Source organism: Maniola jurtina, chromosome 12 (assembly GCF_905333055.1).
Source record: "Maniola jurtina chromosome 12, ilManJurt1.1, whole genome shotgun sequence".
Lineage (NCBI taxonomy): Eukaryota > Metazoa > Arthropoda > Insecta > Lepidoptera > Nymphalidae > Maniola > Maniola jurtina.
This window is the reverse complement of record NC_060040.1, coordinates 2,130,731-2,151,768: the sequence shown is the minus strand read 5'-3', so window position 1 is coordinate 2,151,768 and position 21,038 is coordinate 2,130,731. Positions and strand designations below refer to the sequence as shown.

The window sequence follows — 21,038 nt, the reverse complement described above, 5'->3', positions numbered from 1 at the left end:
CAATACGCCAGGGCGAAACACTTGTCGTTGCGGATAAGTTTTTCCATTAATGTTGTTTAGAAAGCGAATGGTCCCCGATTTCCGCCGTAACGCAGTGGCCGTGGCCTGGTATGGTACAAATGGTATAAATGGGGCCTTGGCGCTTCAGTGCTACAACTTAAGTGCCATAATGGGTTCGGCCTTCTCATAGGGGAAATGTCTCTACCGTGGAGCTTCTACGCATTGATTTTTATGCTAATTTTTCGTAGTTTAGTAGGTTTTACCATGAAGCTTTTGAATCAGCTTAGCTTATTATTGTGGGTAATACTAACTACTACTCTTTAATTAAAATAAAAACCGGCCAAGTGCGAGTCAGACTCGCGCACTGAAGGTTCCGTACTCGGGTATTTTTCCCGACATTTCACACGATAAATTAAATCATCAGACAGACAGACAGACAACAAAGTGATCCTATAAGGGTTCCATCTTTCCTTTTGAGGTACGGAACCCTGAAAACGGTGAAATTAGCTTAGTGGATAAGACGTGACGTCGGCCTCCCAGGCGAGGAGTCCGGGGTTAGATCTTGCTTAGGCACGCGCTTGTGAGGAAACCTACATGCCTGAAAGTTCTCCATAATGTTCTCAAAGGTGTGTGAAGTCCGCCAATCTTAGCCACCGTGGTAGACTATAGCCAAATCTATCTCATTCTGAGACGAGACCTGTGCTCAGTAGTGGGCCGACGATAAATAATCAACCTAGATTATAACTCTTGATGAAAATAATTGTAATATTTCAAATGTTTATTTGAGGTTTGGCTCGCTAAGCCACTGTATAGATCAGGCGGAGTGTCTATATTTCAGCGCCATAAGTCATTAAGAGGGCTCTCTCCGTCACTCGTTTCATACAATCGTAGTTCCAATTTCATTTGAATATTAAGCAACCAAAGTCCATGAAATTTTGCAGACATATTCTAGAAACTAACATCTATGTCTGTGGTTTTCCAGATTTCTGTTAAAATATTCGGTTTCAAAGTTACGCGGTCTTAAAAATTTTCATACAAATCTTTGAGCCCCTGTAATTTTAAAACTACATATTTTTACCCGACTACGGCAAAGCCGAAAGGAAGGGTTATGATTTTAGCAGTCTATGTATGTATGTATGTATGTATGTATGTATGTATGTATGTATGTATGTATGTATGTTTGTATCCAGATTCTGTGTGTTCCACCGTAGCGCCTAAACTACTGGGCCGATTTTGATGAATGAGGTGTCAATCGATTCGTTGTAAAGGCCCGGGTGACATAGGCTATATTTTATACGAAAAAAATTGGCCAGACGGATGTTACATCAAAAAAAGTGAGGGTCTTAAAAATAATTTAATTGCTATTGTGTCGAGTGAGATGTCCAACCAAAGAGGAGAAAATTCTGAGTTCATAAATATAAATATAGTTATTATTAAAATATACCAAGCAACAGAAACCACTTTTTATTATAATTATTATTTCTCATACAGCGCCACCTATTGGCCATTCACGAGACCTCGGTTAGTCGTCGCATCATAGACAACGGAAAAGTTTCAAACAAAAAAAGTTGAAAAAACTATAACCCGACTACGGAAAATGAGACAACTTGAACCTGATTTGGTGCAAGTAAAATAAACTAAAAAGAAAGAAACAAGATAGGTGCTTAGTGCTATCATCGTCTTCATCGTCTTGAGTAAGATTCAATACAAATGCCGTGGTCGTGCGTTGTCGATAGCAAAAAGAAAATATTCTAATTTGGTAGATAAATAAAATCATTGGGAATGCCGTCAATCAAAGATAAGAAATACGCTGTCGACAACGCACGACCACGGCATTTTTATTGAATCTTACTCAAGACGATGAAGACGATGATAGCACTAAGCACCTATCTTGTTTCTTTCTTTTTAGTTTATTTTACTTGTACCAAATCAGGTTCAAGTTGTCTCATTTTCCGTAGTCGGGTTATAGTTTTTTCAACTTTTTTTTATTAGAAAAATCTAAAACACCACAGACACAGATATTAGTTTCTAGAATATGTCTGCAAAATTTCATGGACTTTGGTTGCTTAATATTCAAATGAAATTGGAACTACGATTGTATGAAACTAGTGACGGAGAGAGCCCTGTTAAACGTGTACCATTTTACAGGTTATTAAAATTAATCCAGAAAATGAAATGTAAAACTAATCACTGTTACCTGGACGCGGGTAGCTTGAAATTAAGTAACGGACCGGACTTCCGGCGCCGCGCCCCTAGTCCAGCCCTACATCTATAACAACTGCCAGTGTGGAATAATACGATTTTAATTTATATTTATATTTATAGGTTAAAGTTATAATTATTTTCACTGCTGCAAAAAACATACTACACAATCGAAAATTGCGTAAATAAAAAACTTATTTCGGCAATGCGAGGGACTGCAATTTTATACATCGATTGTATAATCTTAAATCGCATCTTTGAAAAGAGCAACCTCATAGTTTCTTGCTGGCTTTTATCAGTAGGGAAGGTATTTAGATATGCAGTTTACAATTCAAAAGTACTAAAAGTTTATTCGAATAAAAAGTATTTATATTCTATTCTATTAAGTACCAACCGTGGCCCTGAAATATCTATAATAAGTGGCACAAGGTAAGTTTCACAATCTAGAATCTGGGTTGAAATAACAATGATTATAAGTAAACCCATGGTCGCAATGCCTTCTTTGCATAATATTGGAATGGCGCCCAAAGTGCAAAACAGAATTTACAATTTACTAAGGAAGGCAAATTTATGCTTGCACCAGACGATATTTCAGATCCAGGTCATTACACCTCTTACTATCTAGGGCGAAAATATGATTCATGGTTATTCCGCAGTTTAAAACCTTTTTCTTAAGAGATGTAACCCTAAGCGCGCTTCCGAAAGCTCTCCGTACAAGCGTAGCTTTGGCTATCATTCAAATATTAACCAATCAAGCTCAATGAAATTTTAAAGACACGTTCTGAAAACTAATATCTCTATCTGTGTTTTACCAGATTTCCAATCCCAATGCTGATTTTGGATGCACATAACTGAAAAGCTAGAGGTGCGTTCCCGGGATCGAACCCCCATGTTCCGACTATGAGCCGGACGTTTTAACCACTAGGCTATCACAGCTTTCTTACTTACTTAAAAAATATTTAGATTATTAAAATTTAAAACTTGGGTATACTTACAATGCTTACTTTAAAAAGTTCATTTGAACTGAAGACTGAAGTAGTTACAACGGAAATTTAAATACTTCTAAGAAAATGGTTACTGAACCAATTTTGATCAACGCTCCTCAAGTTCTACCATAAACCGAATAAACTTTTACGTAAATAACTTTTTAATCATCTAAGTTCTGTCTATTGATATCGAGTCTCCCACTGGACGGTTTTATTGAGCATTTTATGTCTTTACTCTTTTGATACATGAGCAATGAGCATATTGCCTTGTAACAGTTTTATATAAGTAATAGTATCAAAGCCATTATGTCAGGAAACCTTATGCTGCATTAAAAACAAGTTTAACCGGTTTATAGGCGACATTGCAGATCGCGTGACGTGTCAGATGTATGCATTTCATTCAATTTCAATTGGATGATATGGAGCGAATCTTAGATCAAAGAAATACAATAAGTAACATTATGCAAGAACGCGTGTCTCTCCTCTTTTACTAGTGGAGAAACTAGAAAAACGAGAAAAAATTTAGCTACCCGGTGATTCCGCGTAGATTTCGGTACTTATTTTGGGGTTCAGTAGAAACTCTTACTTATAGTTTCGTCCAGGCCTCTGTTCTTTAGCCACAGCCATTGACGATGAAGATGATCTAATTCAGTTATCACATTTTAACAAGAAAACTTACACTGACGGAACACAAAATCATGTAATCACACTAATATTATAAAGGCGAAAGTTTGTATGTGTGTGTGTGTGTGTGTGTGTATGTTTGTTACTCCTTCACGCTAAAACTACTGGACGGATTGGGCTGAAATTTAGAATGGTGATAGATTATACTCTGGATTAGCACATAGGCTACTTTTTATCCCGGAAAATCAAAGAGTTCCCACGGGATTTTAAAAAAACTACATCCACGCGAACGAAGTCGCGGGCATCAGCTAGTTAGGAATTATGCGAGACCTAAAAATGGTACCTACTACCTATTTACCAGACCAAAGATATTCCAGTTGGATTTGGACCACATCCAATTGACGACATGATCTGTAGTTGACTGATGACAGCTTCGCACTACCGATTTACACCTACTTACCTTACACTGGATTGCAAGGCGGCTATTTTTATCCGACTACGGCAAAGCCAAGAGGAAGGGTTATTTATTTATTTATTTATTTATTCAAAGGTACACACAACAGGTTGTAACTAAAAATGGTCCAAACATAAAAACAAAAGATCCTAATCTAAGTGACAACCCCTAATAGGTGTACACAGCAATACTATACCTACATAAAATATACATTACACAAGATATACACAGAATTTTTAACATGAAGGCTTAGTAAAAATTTACAATAATATTTACAATAGTTATGATTTTAGCAGTCTATGTAGGCAAGTATGTATGTATGTATCCATAGTCTGTGTGTTCCACCGTAGCGCCTAAACTACTGGGCCGATTTTGATGAATGAGGGTCAATTGATTCGTTGTAGAGGTCCGGGTGACATATGCTATATTTTATTAAAAAAATTGACCTAATGGATGTTACATCAAATAAGTGGGGGTCATGAGTCTATATCAAATTCTAAGTTCATGAATATATATGTACTACAGCATTAAAATATATAACAAGCGACAGAAAAGCAATTTTACGTCCGTCTATCCGTCTATAGGTAGTAGTTTGAGCTGTGCATTGATAGATCAGTCAGACAACTTTTCCTTTTATATATTTAGAGGACTGGAGGTGCTTGCAAATATAAATGTAAAAATACTTTCAAGTAGGTACTAAGCATATTAATACAGCTGTGGAGCCGCTTCTAATGAGAACCATACCCATTCATAAGTTTCTACACCGCACCGTTCCTTCACATTCTAAAAGGCTTTCAAATCGCCAGCCTACCACATCTCCATAAAAGCTGTCGGCACAAACTGCGAAAAATTGATGAAAATTTTCATACATTTTCTATTTTGAAGTGAAATTTTTTGAAACAATTTTTATTACAGCGAAGTCCAAACGGAAAAATTCTGTACAAAACTAGAAATGGCTGTGACTGTGTAGTATAAACTAATCACTCAGTCGGTTTACATCTATTTAAAAACACTGATTTAAACTGAAATTGCTGAACGGAGAAACCCCAATTTCCAACCTTGTGAATGCAGAGTGCATCGGCAATGTAAAAGTTTCTTATATCGTTACAATATGATGTATAAAAAAACCAAAACGGGTTGCATAAGTCAGGATTGAATTATTTTTGACTAAAATTTTATGATTATTAGTTTAGTCATCGAATCATAACAGAGTGTATGGAGGGATAGGCAGAAGTCTGGATTCATTTTTGATGTTGAGTTTAGGGTGGTTTTGTAACGAACAAACATACCTACTCGTAATAAACAATCCCGAAAAAAGCCAAGCGCACAGAGGAGCTCCCGGAAGGCCTTAAGTGACTTTTTTTGTTTTTTCGCTTATAATCGAAAATTGTTGGGCATACAGAAAAAGTATTAAAGGTTTTATCTTCAACTTTTCTTGAGTTACCCAATTCTAGAAAAAGTCTACATCCGGAAATCGTTTTCTCGAGGAATTAATTAATATTCATTAGATCTTTACCAAAATGGGTGTAACCATTTTAGCATTCGTTGATCAGACTATATTGCTACGCCAAACGGTTGTGCAACCCACTTTCACTTTCTTGGTGTTGTTTAACTTTTGTCAGTTATAGTAGAGTCATAAAGCTCTAACCATAAAATTAAAAAAAAGTTTAATACAAACTGCCCTACATTTGTAGCTAATTGAAATGCAGATAGCGACTAGCGTGACTTTTACTTATTATTGCGATCCATTATTGATTGCAATGCAATTATCGCTTTTACTCCAACGTACCTTTGTCGTTAGTTTCGATATTGCATGTTGTCTGTATGTACCTAACCGTGTTACTTGCCACATGACACATCACAGCAGTTGGTAAAATACACGCTATGATGTTGATTATTAATTCATATGTAGATAATTACCCAGCGACGGACTAAGGCCCCGGAGGAGTCCCGGACCGATATCACTAAATGAGGCCTCCTAGTGTGAAAAACCTCCTCCTCCTCCTTCGCATGTGCCTTTTACTTGTCATGATGTATGACAGTAGTTAGTAAAATACACGCTGTGATATCGATTATTCATTCATGTAACCAACGATGGACTTTGGAGGCCCAGGCCGGCATCACTAACTGAGGCCTCTGGTTCCTTGTAGTGTAAATGTACCTAACCTTGTAAATTGTCACATCACAGCAGTTGGTAATATATTGATTATTAATTCATGTGCCCGATGGCAGACTTCGGAGGCCCAGGCCAGCATCACTAAATGAGGCCTTTGGTTCCATGTAGTCAAAACGTATCTAACCTTGTTTATTATCACATCACAGCACTTGGTAATTCTTTGATTTTTAAGGATAAAAAGTAACCAATGTCACTCTCCAGGTCTATAACCATGCAAAAAAATCACGCCAATCCGTTACTCTGTGCGGCGTAATTGAAGGACAAACTTACAACGCACATAATTCCCAAAAAGATAGAGGCCCCGGGACTTAACCCCGATCCCCGAAAAGGAGGGCGGCATCTTAACCACCGTAGTCAGTACATTTTTAAAAACTAAGAACTTATGGTACTGAAAACAGTAACATAAAACGCTCAAATAAATTTATATGGCCGTCCGCTAGGAAAGTTACGATCGGATAAAATTTTAACCGGATTTTAACTCTCCACCGATCTTATCCGGCTTTCATCTAAGAACGCTACGGCTTTAGTGGCTTAGTACATTTCGGTCCTACTACAAAGTACAGTGTTGGCAAAAATTATGTACAAAGAATCTTTTTTGTTCCTATTTCAGTATTTCTTTGTGCTATGTCATTTGTATGGCCACTTAAGCTCTGATAAAATCAAATATTGGCCACAATACAAGGTTAATGAAGGAAAGTCAGACTTATAAGTACCTACTTACCTATTCGATTTCCTTGATTACTTTGGCGCCAAGAGTGGTCGTTTAACTGTGTTCTATATAATATTTTATTTATTTATTTATTTATCTATATAATAAATAACTTATAAAAAGATTTCTAAAAATATTGAGAGCAACATAAATAAACTTAACAAAAAATAATAATTTTAAAATCTAATGAACGTTGCCCCGCTAACATGGCGACCGAAAAAATGTCATGAAATAAATTCTAAGTATTCAGCCGCTGAAGTAGTATACAAGTCAAACGTATTACGTGAGGTTCAATTTAGAGCTTTTGAAAAGACTGGAACTAGGTTATTTCCTCGATTTTTTTTTTACTTTTAAAATTTTATCACGTAATATCAAATTACCTTCATATTCATTTTAAACCTACAGTAAAAAAATGTTGAGTCATTTATGAACAAAATTATCGCAGGAACCAAAATAACCTAAATCGAGAGACAAGGACGCAGAAATGAACTTACTTATATTATCTTACTTTTATTAAGTAGGTAGGTACTTACCTGCCAAATTTCATGATTTTAGGGCCCTCTAGGTTTCCTTGACAGACACGACAGACGAACAGACAGACAACAAAGTGATCCTATAAGCGTTCCTTTTTTCTTTTGAGGTACGGAACCCTAAAAACAAGCCTGTTCTTAGTATGAAACTTATTTCTAGACTTCGTCTGTGGTGGCGTTTGCTGGCACGCGTGTTGTGACTTTTTGGAGTGTTTTTTTTTTTTGTTAAAACTGACTGGAAAGCGCTCTAAGGGGGTGCCGTGCGTATGTCAGCGAGCGCCGGCACAGACGGGGTCCATACTTGTATAGTTTAGCTAACTTGTTACAAATGACTACAAACTTGACATTGGCTAATCATTGTAAAAGCCAGACGAGAGAGAAAAAAAAAACTTATTTCTTAACAGGTTCAAAAAATTAAGAAATATTTTCACAGAGAAGGCTGATAAAATTATTGAAACTCATCACAGTTGGAATGTAGCCAAGTGGATCTGGAAATTTCATAATACGAAAATAATTACTGATAGATTTACCTCTCCAAGTTCCAAAGGTACTTACGAAAATAAATCAAAACCTTTTGAATCCTAATTAGTAAATTTTCCGGAATAAAAATAGCCATGATTCGGCATGTCCATCTCCACGATGCGTGCTATCTTTATACGTCATCAAAAGCGAATAGGCCTTTAAAAATACCGTGGAAACTTTTTAAATTTTTGGAATTAGAAATAAGCCTTCCTTGCAGATTCTTTTTTCTACAAATGCAAACTGTGGAATCAAGTCCCTTCTGCGATGTTCTTATTAGATTGTACGATAGCGGTGTTTAGGCTCGACCGCACCAAAGGGAGATCTCCCTCCGAGCGGTTGTCTTGCTCGGTAGCGTCAGCTGGGCCGTCAGCTATAGAATAGAAGAGAATAGAATAGATTTTTATTCAAATAGACTTTTACAAGTGCTTTGGAATCGTCAAATAATTTACCACTGGTTCGGAATGAAGTTACATCTTGAAACTTCTATATATAGTGCAGATTCCTAAACACTCCGTTAGTGCGATTCAGATTTGCTTGTTCTTCTTGCTTCAAAGTACTCGTGCTGCCATCTAGTGCGAGCATCGTGAGTGGCGTCCGGCTTAGGTTCATATCGAGGTCTGCTGATCGATGTCTTTGTACGAGTGAGACGCGCCCTTTTCTTGCAACTGTGGCAATCGCCACTAGATTACAAAATGGGGTTATTCAAGGGTCGGACCAACAAATTCCTGAACGACCGGCGATTAGCGGTTCCTCTGGTACTGCAAATGTTCATGGGCGGCGGTAATCACTCAACATCAGATGGCCCGCCTGTCCGTTTGCTCGCTTTTTTATTTAAAACAAAAAAAAACCCATAAAAATATGTCCTTTTCTGAGATGCAAGCTAACTCTGTCCCCGACATGGGCCGTAAAAAGAACAGACATACTTGCCTACTTACGCATTTATAATCTAACCTACTTAGTATGGATATGGATTATATTATTAACTACCACAAAGTTAAACATACAAACCTAATTATTCTAATTAACAGATGAATAATGTTATTTCCAAAATCTAGGACTCACGCTAAATTCGGAGCAGCAAAGTATAAAGCGGGCAAGTACGAAAGTCTGCATATTTCAACATTCAAACTCGGTGGGCTAATGATCGCCAACATGCGAGCGATGAATTAATTACTGGGAAAGTGTTATAATTTCAGACATTGACCTCTATTATGACACACTGGACCTGCGATTGCCGACCGTTTTTGAAGCAACTTGATTTTCGCCAATTTTTTTTTATCATCATCATTTAAGATTTTTTTACGCCTTTATTACCATTATCTCCCAAAGCCACCATGATCCAAACTTCATAGTCGCTGAATCATTCCTCCCTGTACTGGAGACAATACGCAGAGAAACTTTCAGCATTTATAAAAATATAACGTAGGCCTCTTAGTCCATATTTATAATATTAGTATGGATTTACTAATTTATGGACTCTCATGGTCATTCAACTTTTCTCTCCTTTCTTTTAGGTGTATGAATATGATACTATGAATTGTAGACAGACAATAGTGTGTGTACTATGAAGCCAAACTGGCGATCAGCCAAAATATATCTTCTTCGCCAATACTGTACCCCTCGTTTCGGAAACATGAATTGACTTATTTACATTAATAATGAGAAATATTGTTACTTGCCTTTCGTCTATGTTTGTCTGTTTTTTATTCGTCTACTTTTTTACTAAGGGAGATATTAATCTTTCTCTTGCTCAAGTAACTTTATCAAAATCTACGCTTTTTACAAGAGGTGAAGAAAAATAATAAATAAACTCATTGAGATACCTACATGACACATGTATGCAAGTTTCTTTATTCTACCATCACTTTTAAGCGCCTGAACAGATTTGGATGTGTAGGGAATCTTTATATCATCCGGAGTAATTTTTCGAAAAAAAAAATAACAACGCGGCTGTATAGTGCTATTTTCAAATGTTAAAATACTTTTAGTTCATTTTTTGGTAGGATAGTCGTGTTTTATTCACTACTTGTAAAATAAACTGGAGCAGGTATCTAAAGTTGGGTACAACTTGATACAAATTAGCGGTTTGTTCACCCTAATAACCTAGGTTAGGGCCTACTTAATGCCTAATAGCTAGATTACAGCTAATCTTACTGATAACATTGTGACCCCAAGTGTCATCAATGCTAAACTCACATGTAATCAACTGCAAGCATAGGTACACCATTAAACTGTGATACTACAACTTTACACGAAAGCGATACGCATGATAGCCACATTAATTACCATCGGCCTATCTGTGCATATACCTACTATCTTGGGCATGCATTTAAAATTACATGTAAATTATAGGTAGCTACCATCCAATAGCAAGCGCAGAATTTTCAGTACATTTTCAGCTTTCAAAGAGTATCGTAGCCTTTGAATAAATTATAGAAACTAATAAACAGGCATGTTTTTTGTGAGTACCGCTCTTGAAAAGATAGGTTTCATGGTTTCATGCCTATCTTCCTTTATGCTTCATCGTCATTATAACATGTTTCCAAACGAGACGAAGAAATGTAAAACGTATCCACTCGTTGAATCTAGGTATCTAATGTTAGTTCTTACCTCTTTACCTGATTACCTTTATCATCATACGACCTTGATGGTACCATACCATCAGAGTACCTAGCATAATGTTTTTACTGTCCAAAATTTTTTCAAGGTTTTGAAAGTAAATTGGTAATTTCCAGGACCAAAGGTATTCACATATCTTTGACAAATTGCACCTGGCTACATCTTTCCCACTGCACCTCAGCTGTGGTCGATTTCTACGCAACTTCATTTCTCGTTTCATAGATACCTAAGCGTAACATTATCAGTGGTTTTTTAGAAACAAAATTGGGATTACCTAACGGAATCCTGAGATAAGTATAATAATTAATCAGGTAAGTATTTTACAAGCTCTTTAAAAATTAATTAGTAAGACTAGCTGTTAGTTTTATGTAATATTTAAAAAAAAGCTCTTTAGTAATCAAGCAACGTTGAATAAATGTTGGGAACGTGCTTTATCGAAATTCAAAGGACCGAAACAACAAACTTATATCCAACAAGAAAAAGATAACAATTTCTTAGTACCAACCAGACACATAAAGTGTCAGAGATAGTATTTCACGCTGTAATAATGTTAGTCCTACATTTCTAGATAAACAAAGAGTTACACATTTGTTAGGAATGAGTAAAATATTATTGTTAATAAGAATTTTATTACATAAGACCCCTACATACCTTTATGATTACCCCTTCCAAGTTAGCCCACATCCATCTTAAGACTGCATCATAACTTACCAGTTACCACCAGGTGATACCACAGTTTAGGGCTAACTTATGACCGGTCAAAACCGGTCAAGTGCGAGTCAAACTAGCACACGGAGGATTCTGTACCATCGTAAAAGATAACATTATATATTTATCTTAAATTGGCATGGCGGCTATTTTGATATGCGCCATATTATTTTTATTATTTTCGCTGATGTAGCGGCAATGGCACTCTGTAAAAATTTCAATTCTCTACCTATTCCGCTTTATGAAATACAATTCAGTCCGCTGACAGACAGACGGACAGAAGGACAGCGGAGGCTTAATATGAACCCAGGCACCACAGCACAGTCCAGAGAGTTCGTCTAACATTACATAAATTGACATAAAAACAACCAAAAAGTTTAAAACAATAACAATACTTTTAATAGTTTTATTTAAAAAAAATATTTCATTAAATTTTATGCATACTAATATTTTTTTTAAATTGAAAATATTACAATTAAACCTAAAGCTACCCTTATCTAATTTCTAGACAAATCATGCCCGCGTAGAATGGTGCCAGGATAAACTTTTTTAAAATCGTAGCAAATTGCTACGACCAGACGGCCGTACTACGAAAACCTTTCTACTAAGGTATTCTACAAATTAAAGTAAGACAATCGTAAATACTAAACAAACTACTTAGTGCTCACAACAATGTTTATGATAAACACTAAACATTATATCTTCTTACACATAAAATCTAACCAAACATAAAAGTTGGTAAAAATACGAGAGGCGTTAAAGAGTAGGCACCTACAGGCTAAGGCGTAGACCGAACAGCTAATTCTGTTACCGAAAACTTGGCAATAAAGTTACCAGTTTGTTATTTTATTACCAACTTATTATAATAAGAAAATGGTTTTTGGACGGTATTGTATTTTGGGGGCGGTGATAACTGATAGCCTAGTGGTTTAGATGTAGCCTCCCATTCGGGGGTAGGCAGTTCGAACCCGGGCATGCACCGACCTATTTACAATCAAAATATATCACGTGCGTTAACGGTGAAGGAAAACATTGTTAGGAAACATGCATGCCTGAGAGTTCTCAAACGTGTGTGATGTGATGTCTGCCAATCCAAACCCGTGCTCAGTAGTGTGCTGGCTATAGATCGATTATGATGATGATTGTATTTTGGTCAAATCTAATACTTGCTTCCCACGGTGCGTGATATTGCGGATGGACGCGGACCGGCCCGCACCGTTGCTCCATGGGAAGGGTATCGTCCGTGGTTGCGTAGACACATATTCTGTCACAGAGCGTCCGATCCGCGGTAAATCGGTAACTTCATATGGCTTCGAATCTCAAGACCCACGTTGACTGACACGCACCGTTGGAAGAGCCTTATGCGTGGTGCGTGGCTGTCCGTAGTTTTCGGCCGTGCGTGATAATCCGTAGAATCACGCACCGTGGGAAGCCGGTATAAGAGCTAAGGTCAAAAATACACCAGTCAGACAGGAAGTCAAAGTCAATATCATGGTCGCTTAGTAAATTATTCACAGTCAATAAAGTATTCATTCTGTTAGCAGTTAACAGTCCGTAATTCTTAGTAATCGGCAAACATCGACTAAAAATTGACCGAATCGATACAGAACAATGGAAGTTACCTTTACTTAAGTGTAGGTAAGTTAGATGGAAGTATATACTTTAAGTTTTTTATTCCATTACAAGTTAGGCCTTGACTGCAATCTCACCTGGTGGTAAGTCATAGATGCAATCTAAGATAGAATTGGGCTAACTTGGAAGAGATATGGCAGTTTTACGTACCCCACAACTGTTTCTATGCGTGGTTCGTACCGAAACGCTAAATCGTTTGGCGCCCGGCTTTGCCGGTAGGGTGGTGCCTAGCCACGGCCGTAGCCCCCCACAAGACTGGACTAAAGGCAATTAAGAAATTATAAATTACTAAATTATTCCTGCCGGGAATCGAACCCGAGACCTCCTCCCTATAAGACAGCATTCACCACTGTGTCAGGGAGGTCGTCAAAACGTTACTTTGCACAACTTCATCAAGTTAAAAGGAATTAAGTAAAACCATTGATGTTGGAAGGGCCAGCCCCAAGTAAAACCACACAGCTTTTGCATTACTATTCCAAAAACTCCTATATAATTATATTATGACTATGACTTAGATTTTTATAGATCCCGAGGGAATTGTTTGATTTTCTGAGATAAAAAGTTGCCTATTTCGATTACAGGGACGCAAGCTACTCCGGTACCAAAATTCATACAAATCGGTAAAGTGAATGGGTCTTTAGGAATCCCGTGGGAACTCTTTGATTTTCCGGGATAAAAAATAGCCTATGTCCGTCCCCGGGATATCAGTTGACTCTGTACCAAATTTCGTCAGAATCGGTTACACTGTTGGGCCGTGAAAAGATAGCAGACAGACAGACACACTTTCGCATTTATAATAATAAGTATATAAGTATTAGTATGGATGGAAGTATGAATTAATTGAAAGGGGTCACAATCTTCAATAAAGAGAAATAAAGCACAAAGAGGGAAGCCATCAGAGATGGATATTGGGTGAACGAATAGCCAACCAAAACTCTACACAATATAATATTTCACTGACCGATACATATTTTACGTACAAAGACTTTTATAGAACCCTGGAGACTGCAACTTTATGACCTCCCATGATATCAATAAAGTGTTTAACTTATTCAGCCTCATTATATGGACCACAAACTTTATTGTTGCCCCTAACACGAAAATGGCCCATTTTCAAGCCTACTTATTACCTACAAATAAATTGGTTTTTCACAAGTTCAAACGCACCTCTAACTTTTCGGAGTTATTGTATTTTAAGCAATTATGAGGCCTTAAAGGAGTACCTAATATCTAGGGCCGTAAAAAAATAAGCAATTACGAAATATCACTTGCTTTAACGGTGAAGAATGAAAACTTGCATGCCTAAGAGTTCTTCATAATGTTCTCAAAGGTGTCGTGAAGTCTGAAAAACCGCAATTGGAAAGCGTGGTGGACTCTAGCCTAAGCCTTTTTTAACCCCCGACCCAAAAAGAGGGGTGTTATAAGTTTGACGTGAATATCTGTGTATCTGTCTGTGGCATCGTAGCTCCTAAACTAATTAACTGATTTTAATTTAGTTTTTTTGTGTGAAAGGTGGCTTGATTGAGAGTGTCCTTAGCTATAACCCAAGATAATCGGTTCAGCCGTTTGAAAGTTATCAGCTCATTTCTAGTTACTGTAACCTTCACTTGTCGGGGGTGTTATAAATTTTTAATTTACACTTGTCATTATGAGAGGAAACCTGTGCTTAGTAATGAGCCGACGATGGGTTGATCATTATGATGATGATGATAATCACAACTTCCATGTTAGCTTGCCAGGTGAGATTGCAGTCACTTGTTGCGAAATTTTCAAGCAGCTCTTTACAAACATTTCCTTTGACGGAAAGTTAGCGAAAGTTCCGTCAAAGGTCCGAAAAGCAAAAGTTTTAAATGCATTCCTTATTCCCCTTGTTCAGACAAGAATCTTCTAACTTCTAAGGTATTATGTAAAATTAGGTACATACAACGACTATTTACAAAACTATTTTACGACTAAATTATCTACTTAAACACCAGTTTAATTTAGTCGTATTACTTAAGAATTAATATAAATATTTACTTTGCTGGTGCTAAGTAGGTATTTATACATATTAATAAGATGCCGTTTCATATTCCTAACTAGTTTAGTTTTTGATCTAGCCCCCGTCACTATAATGGTCGAAACGGTCCAAACCATGGACCTATTATCTTTATGGTCCAAACTGACAATTTTGACGGTTATTTTTCTAGGGTAAGAAAAAAAAATTCAGCTCCTTTTTCATGTATGAAAAATAATTTAATTTAATTTCTAATTCAATATTTGGTTTTGGATCAACGTTCTACACCAAATACCAAAATTTCAGGTTTGTAACTCATTTCGTCTACGAGTTAGAGACCTGTCACACGTGGCTTGCAGACGGACAGATGGACAGACAGCAGAGTGACATTAATAGGGCTCCGATTTAACCCTTTGGAACCCTAAAAACTGCCATTCTAAGGTACGGAGCCCTAATAATTTAAGTTAATTCTTTTATGAATATTAATGTAAGTATGTAATCAAATTTTACCTACAGAATCGTAAAATCCGTTTCTTTCGTAAATACTAAGCAAGCCCTTGACATTAACTCTATTTAGTAGGTACTTAGCTCGCTAAACGGTAAGCTTTTACCTAAATTAATTTTGTATTTAACCTCGAGCACCGGGTGTACCTGTAATGATTTGTTTCAATGCCACTGCTGATCATCTTGCGTAGCGTAGGTATACCTACGCAATACGAACCATGACCCATTGACTGAAAACACAGAATTCTAAATTGTTAATAGAAATGATATATACTGCCCTTAAATTTATGAGATAGGGTCTCCCGAGTTTGAGCAATTTATAAATATGACTAAATGATGACTAAATTGAGTTTGAGTTTTATATGAGAAATCTGTTAGGGTTAAAATAAGCACCCGTGCAACGCTTGGTTATCTTAAAGTTATTTGTTAAGTATATTTTTGTAACACCTGTATTGCAGTTTCAAATGTTTAACCCAAATCCGCAATAAATAATTAGAAATTGAAATTGATCACTCGCCACATTTACCGCTTCTATTCTATTACCAATTCCGAATTCTGTGACTGAAACCGATCTGCAGACTGCAGCCAAAACTAAACAGTGAAAGAGACGGCACGTGCCCGAATATAAACCGACTAAGTGTAAACTTATTAGTGATTTAATGAGTGCGAGCGAGAGCCACGTGGCAAGTATCCAAGATGAATCTAATGTTTCGGAAGAACTTCACGACGGAGAAGACGGTTTCGACGAGCAGTGGGGGGGGCAAGGCGAAAGGAGCGCTGGGCGCGGGCAGGAACGCGAAGCGACGGGCCGGGGAACGCTACTCGTGCATGGAGGAACACCACTACAGGACCCACCTGTTCTTCTCGGCACCTCGGGCCAGCGCGCAGTATAACGATGGCTCAGGTAACTCCGGAAGTAAGGTCTAGTTCCATAAATAGTTTGGTGCGTGTGCCAGTGTTTGCTGCTTGCGGCGGTGGCGTAAGTTTTTGTTTACTGTTTACAAACTAAAAGGAAAAGATAGCAAGGAAAGCGAAACACGGAAGTGACCCTGACACTGTGCTGTGAGTGCTGTGACATTGAAATCGTTACGTGCCCGTTAGACAATAGCTTCTGCGTCAGTCAATTTCGTCAATCATGACTCATGACGCGTTATGATCATAGATATGTGTTATGAAATATTACGTGACTTCCTACATTCATGTTCCCATTATCTTTTTTTTTTCTCTCTCTCTCTCGTCTGGCTTTACAAAGATTAGCCAATGTCAAGTTTGTAGTTATTTGTAACAAGTTAAATAAACCATACAAGTATGGACCCCGTCTGTGCCGGCGCTCGCCGACACACGCACGGCACCCCCTTAGAGCGCTTTCCAGTCAGTTTTAACAAAAAAAAAACACTCCAAAAAGGCAGAGCACGCCCGCCAGCTAACACCGACACAGACAAAGTCCTCCCGTTATCTTGTAATTGACATTTCGATAGGGGAGGTAGGGGATAAGATGACACGTCTAGATATTTTTGGCAAAATATTTGTATGCAGGAGAATGCAAGAGCTGTCTTTTCGTATTCTTCAACATTGCCCCGAAGCATTTTTAGTAAATAATAAATAATAAGTAGCTATAATAATATTATTTAAATGTAGGTGTCTTCATATTTTCTATTTCTTGTCATAATTATTTTCCGGCTGGTAGATTACACAAAAACTGCAACAAGTATTATTACAATCTCAATTGTTGTGATTGGGCAAAATGGTATTGTTGTTGCAAAAATGCATTGTAGCCAATAGTGAGCGAGTGCTAACCAATCAGAGGTGATTGCGATCGTGACATTGCGATAGTGCGACCTAACTGTCATTATGCTAGTGTTTAGATATATATACACATAATAAGTGTGTAATCGTATCTCTTACCTACCCTATCGCATGTTTTGACGTTTGTCGATGTGACAAGATAACGAGGTGAGGATTGAATGTTTGATGAACCATTGTAATGTACCAAATCGTTGGTCCAACGATTTGGTACATTACAATGGTTCAACGACGTTGGAGGTCGATGGACGGAACAGAAAATTATCCGGACATCAATAGTGATTTCATGAGTGATGAATGAGGGATGAATGATTAATAGAACCAATGGAATATGTATAGTAAGTACATAGAGGTCGTTGAACGGAACAAAGAATTATTTTTCATCATCATCAATCATAGCAATTGACTATAGCAAAACCTATGCTCTAATGGGCAGCCAAAGCGTGCGATCGCTTTGAATGTTTGATGCCTTTGGGACGTCAAAATTGACATCTTCGTACAAGAACTGTCAATTATGACGTCACAAATTAGGATTTCGCGTTGTTACGATTTGAATGTCAAGGGACCAAATGTCTTCTTTTAACCGGCTTCCCCGGAAATGTTTCGATTATTGGATACTGTCTATCTTTTTCTTTTGATCTACGACACCTCTTTATTTCAAGCTTTCTTCTCAAAAGGAAAACAGCGTTCCTTGTATTCTGGTATCTGTTCTTCCTGTGGTAACAGTACCTAAATATATGTGTCTAACAGTTATATAATTTTACAACATTTAATATTTTTTATGAAAAAATATGAAATCTAAGTATTTGAAAAACTTTATTTTAAAACTCTATTTTTCCGGTTTTTTTTTCTAAATATTAATTTGTTGTTTGTTTAACTACTTATAATAATTGTTTTATTTTTCAGTGCTGAAGTATTTATGGTTTGCATGGTAATAAACGAGAGCTCTTATTGTAAATAATTATAATAGCAAATATTTATTATCTATTTTATTTCATGGAGGAGACATTTCCGGAGAGATATCAATTACATATAACGTTAATCAAGTCATCTAATTTACCTACTCTATTTCTTCGTATATTTTTTTGGGAAATGCTTAGTGTAAATACTATATTATACCTATCTATTGTATTAATAAATACTAGCTACTACAGACTAGCTTTTCTATAGTTAATAGTCTTCAGTTTTAAGTTGACAAAATTAATTACCATCTAACAAATTCAACAATTGACAATCAAAAAGTATCTACAATAGTACCCTTTTTTAACCGACTTCCAAAAAGGAGTTGATTCTCAATTCTGCCCATTTTTTAAAATAAATGTTTGGAGTTTGTGTTTACGAACATGACATAAGTATAGGAGATCTAAATGGACAGATACCATAGCTACCTACCAAGTATATACTTACCTACCTACATTTACCCTTTCCACTTTTGCTAAACCAGCTGAACTCTATTCAGTTTATTTTACATGGATTTTAGAGGAATGCCAAACCAGCTGAATGGAGGCACAAAAGTTCACATAACGAGTGCCAGACGCATTTCGTCAAGAGCTATTAATAAAATAACCTAACGCAGATGTTTACCTATACCTACCTAACTGATATCTATTTCATCTGGTTGTTGCGCTCCTAGCTAACAACATAGGCACCTTAGTACATTATGGTTCAAAGGCTAACAATCAAAAATTTTTACGCGCGATCTAACAACTATGACATAAAGAGGCTTTTGTCGTCTTCCACCCTAAAACACACTAGGGTGTATATTCGGAAACGTGTATCCATCTATCCGCCTCGGACTAAAAAATAAAATAGTACAAATTCCCCGTCTAGGGTGGACAGAGACCCATTTTTCCGTTTTTTTTAAATTATTACAGTGTTATTTTTTAAAGTATTATTTATTTTAAAAAAATGTAACACCTTCACAACGTTACATTATTAAAAAAAATATCATAAAGGTACCCTACCTACACTCACTAAGCTAAGTTAATACAACCCAGGATGCTGTTTTAGGATGGATAAATGGAATAAGCCCATGAAGGCTAAAAAAAAATCGACCCTTGTATATTTTATTGGTAAACATAAAAATATATAGTGTCGCTGCGCCTGAAAATTCCGATATGTGAAAAACTCACTTTTCAGGGGACTCTATTAAACTTATTTTTTTTGAAAAAACTACTTTAACTTTAGATTAAAATCACATAGCTAAAAAGGTTATCTCCTGGACTAGCATATTCGATAAAGAACAGGTTTTTTCGTTCACACGTGCCTTTTAGAATTCATCAAAATGGCATCCGAAACGAAAATCCTATAAAAATACATAGCAAATTTTACATGGGTAGCGACGGTAGTAGGTATATTCATAAAATGAATTCTTAATTATTGATCATTAAAATTATCATTAGGTATGATCGCTAACTATTTCATCAAACGAAATCATACAGTGAATAAGCATGATATTAATATATGAAAACTAGGTTGGGAAATTTAACGAGGCTCCATACATAAATATTTTTCCTCATCCAACACGCGACTAGAAACACGACAGCTTTTTATTTTGGGGTAATGGGATTTGGGAGTGTATATTTTTAACATGCGGTTAATTTTTTAACACGGCGCACCTACCTTTGAGTAAAGATTTTTTTATAACGTAAATTAAATAATCAACCATCCACACTTTCACATTTATGATATTAGTAGGATTAGGATTTAACTCGAAATTAAAATGTCGAGTGACGACAATGATGGCAGCAGTAATCTAGCTACGGAAACTATGAATGCCCAAAGTGTGATAAACGATTTGCTCCCAGATATTTCTAAAGACAGTTAAATAGGTAGGTACCTATTTAAGTATACGAAGATTTTGATTTTATTGTCTCTCGATGTGTGAAAAGCAGAGTATTCAACTTGGGAATAATGCTGTCTTAGTCTTAGGCACCCCTAAACCCCGCGCTTTACTCAGGGCTCTAGATGCAACACCTTCGCTACGCTCGGGAGTTACTCTAAAATCCCTCGTTACGCTTGGGATTTATCCAGGTGCCCGTGATGTGAGACATTACATTATCCCTTATCCCCATGTTGCACAATCTACCATAAATAGTCAAGAATTCTCATGTGAAAGCTCACTGTAACCATAAACGTTTTCGGTACTTCCAGAACGATGTGGTCCAGTCATTGGCGGCGGTACGGGCCCGGATACGGAGCCCCCGCAGCCCCTCGTCACGCGGGAGCCCACCGTCTCGCTCATGCGCTGGGAGAAGCCGGCGGCCTCGGAGCGGCGGCGCACGGAGCCGGTGTCGCTCGCTACCCTGGAGAGAGACTGCTTCGTGATCCCCGCGCATGCGCTGGACCGGTTCCTGCCTGATGGTGTGCCAGTAAGTCATAACTTCTGATAGAAAACTTGCCAGTAAGTCATAACTTATCTCGCAGTCTCTCTCTTGTGCTGACAGAAGCGAGCAGTCATGGAGTTGTGGCGCATAGAGCCAGTGTCAAGTCAACTCAGTCTCCCTCTATGTTGTGCCAGTATAGGATCTCTCCTCTCCGCAAGTGTTCTACATATTGACTACAATTTCACCA

The 21,038-nt window shown here is 37.2% G+C and overlaps 1 protein-coding gene across 4 annotated transcripts in view; it reads left to right on the top strand.

The window, feature by feature from the left end:
• LOC123870175 overlaps window positions 1-21,038 on the top strand; it is a 99,277-nt gene that overhangs the window by 75,063 nt on the left and 3,176 nt on the right. The window contains exons 2-3 of one of the 4 annotated variants that reach the window (XM_045913374.1): window positions 16,241-16,578; window positions 20,619-20,836. In XM_045913374.1, coding sequence (XP_045769330.1) covers window positions 16,359-16,578; window positions 20,619-20,836 — 438 coding nt within the window. In that variant the 5' untranslated portion in view covers window positions 16,241-16,358. Of the gene's footprint in view, window positions 1-16,193; window positions 16,579-20,618; window positions 20,837-21,038 lie in introns of those variants that run through there. The other 3 variants (XM_045913373.1, XM_045913375.1, XM_045913376.1) reach the window with 3 other exon arrangements.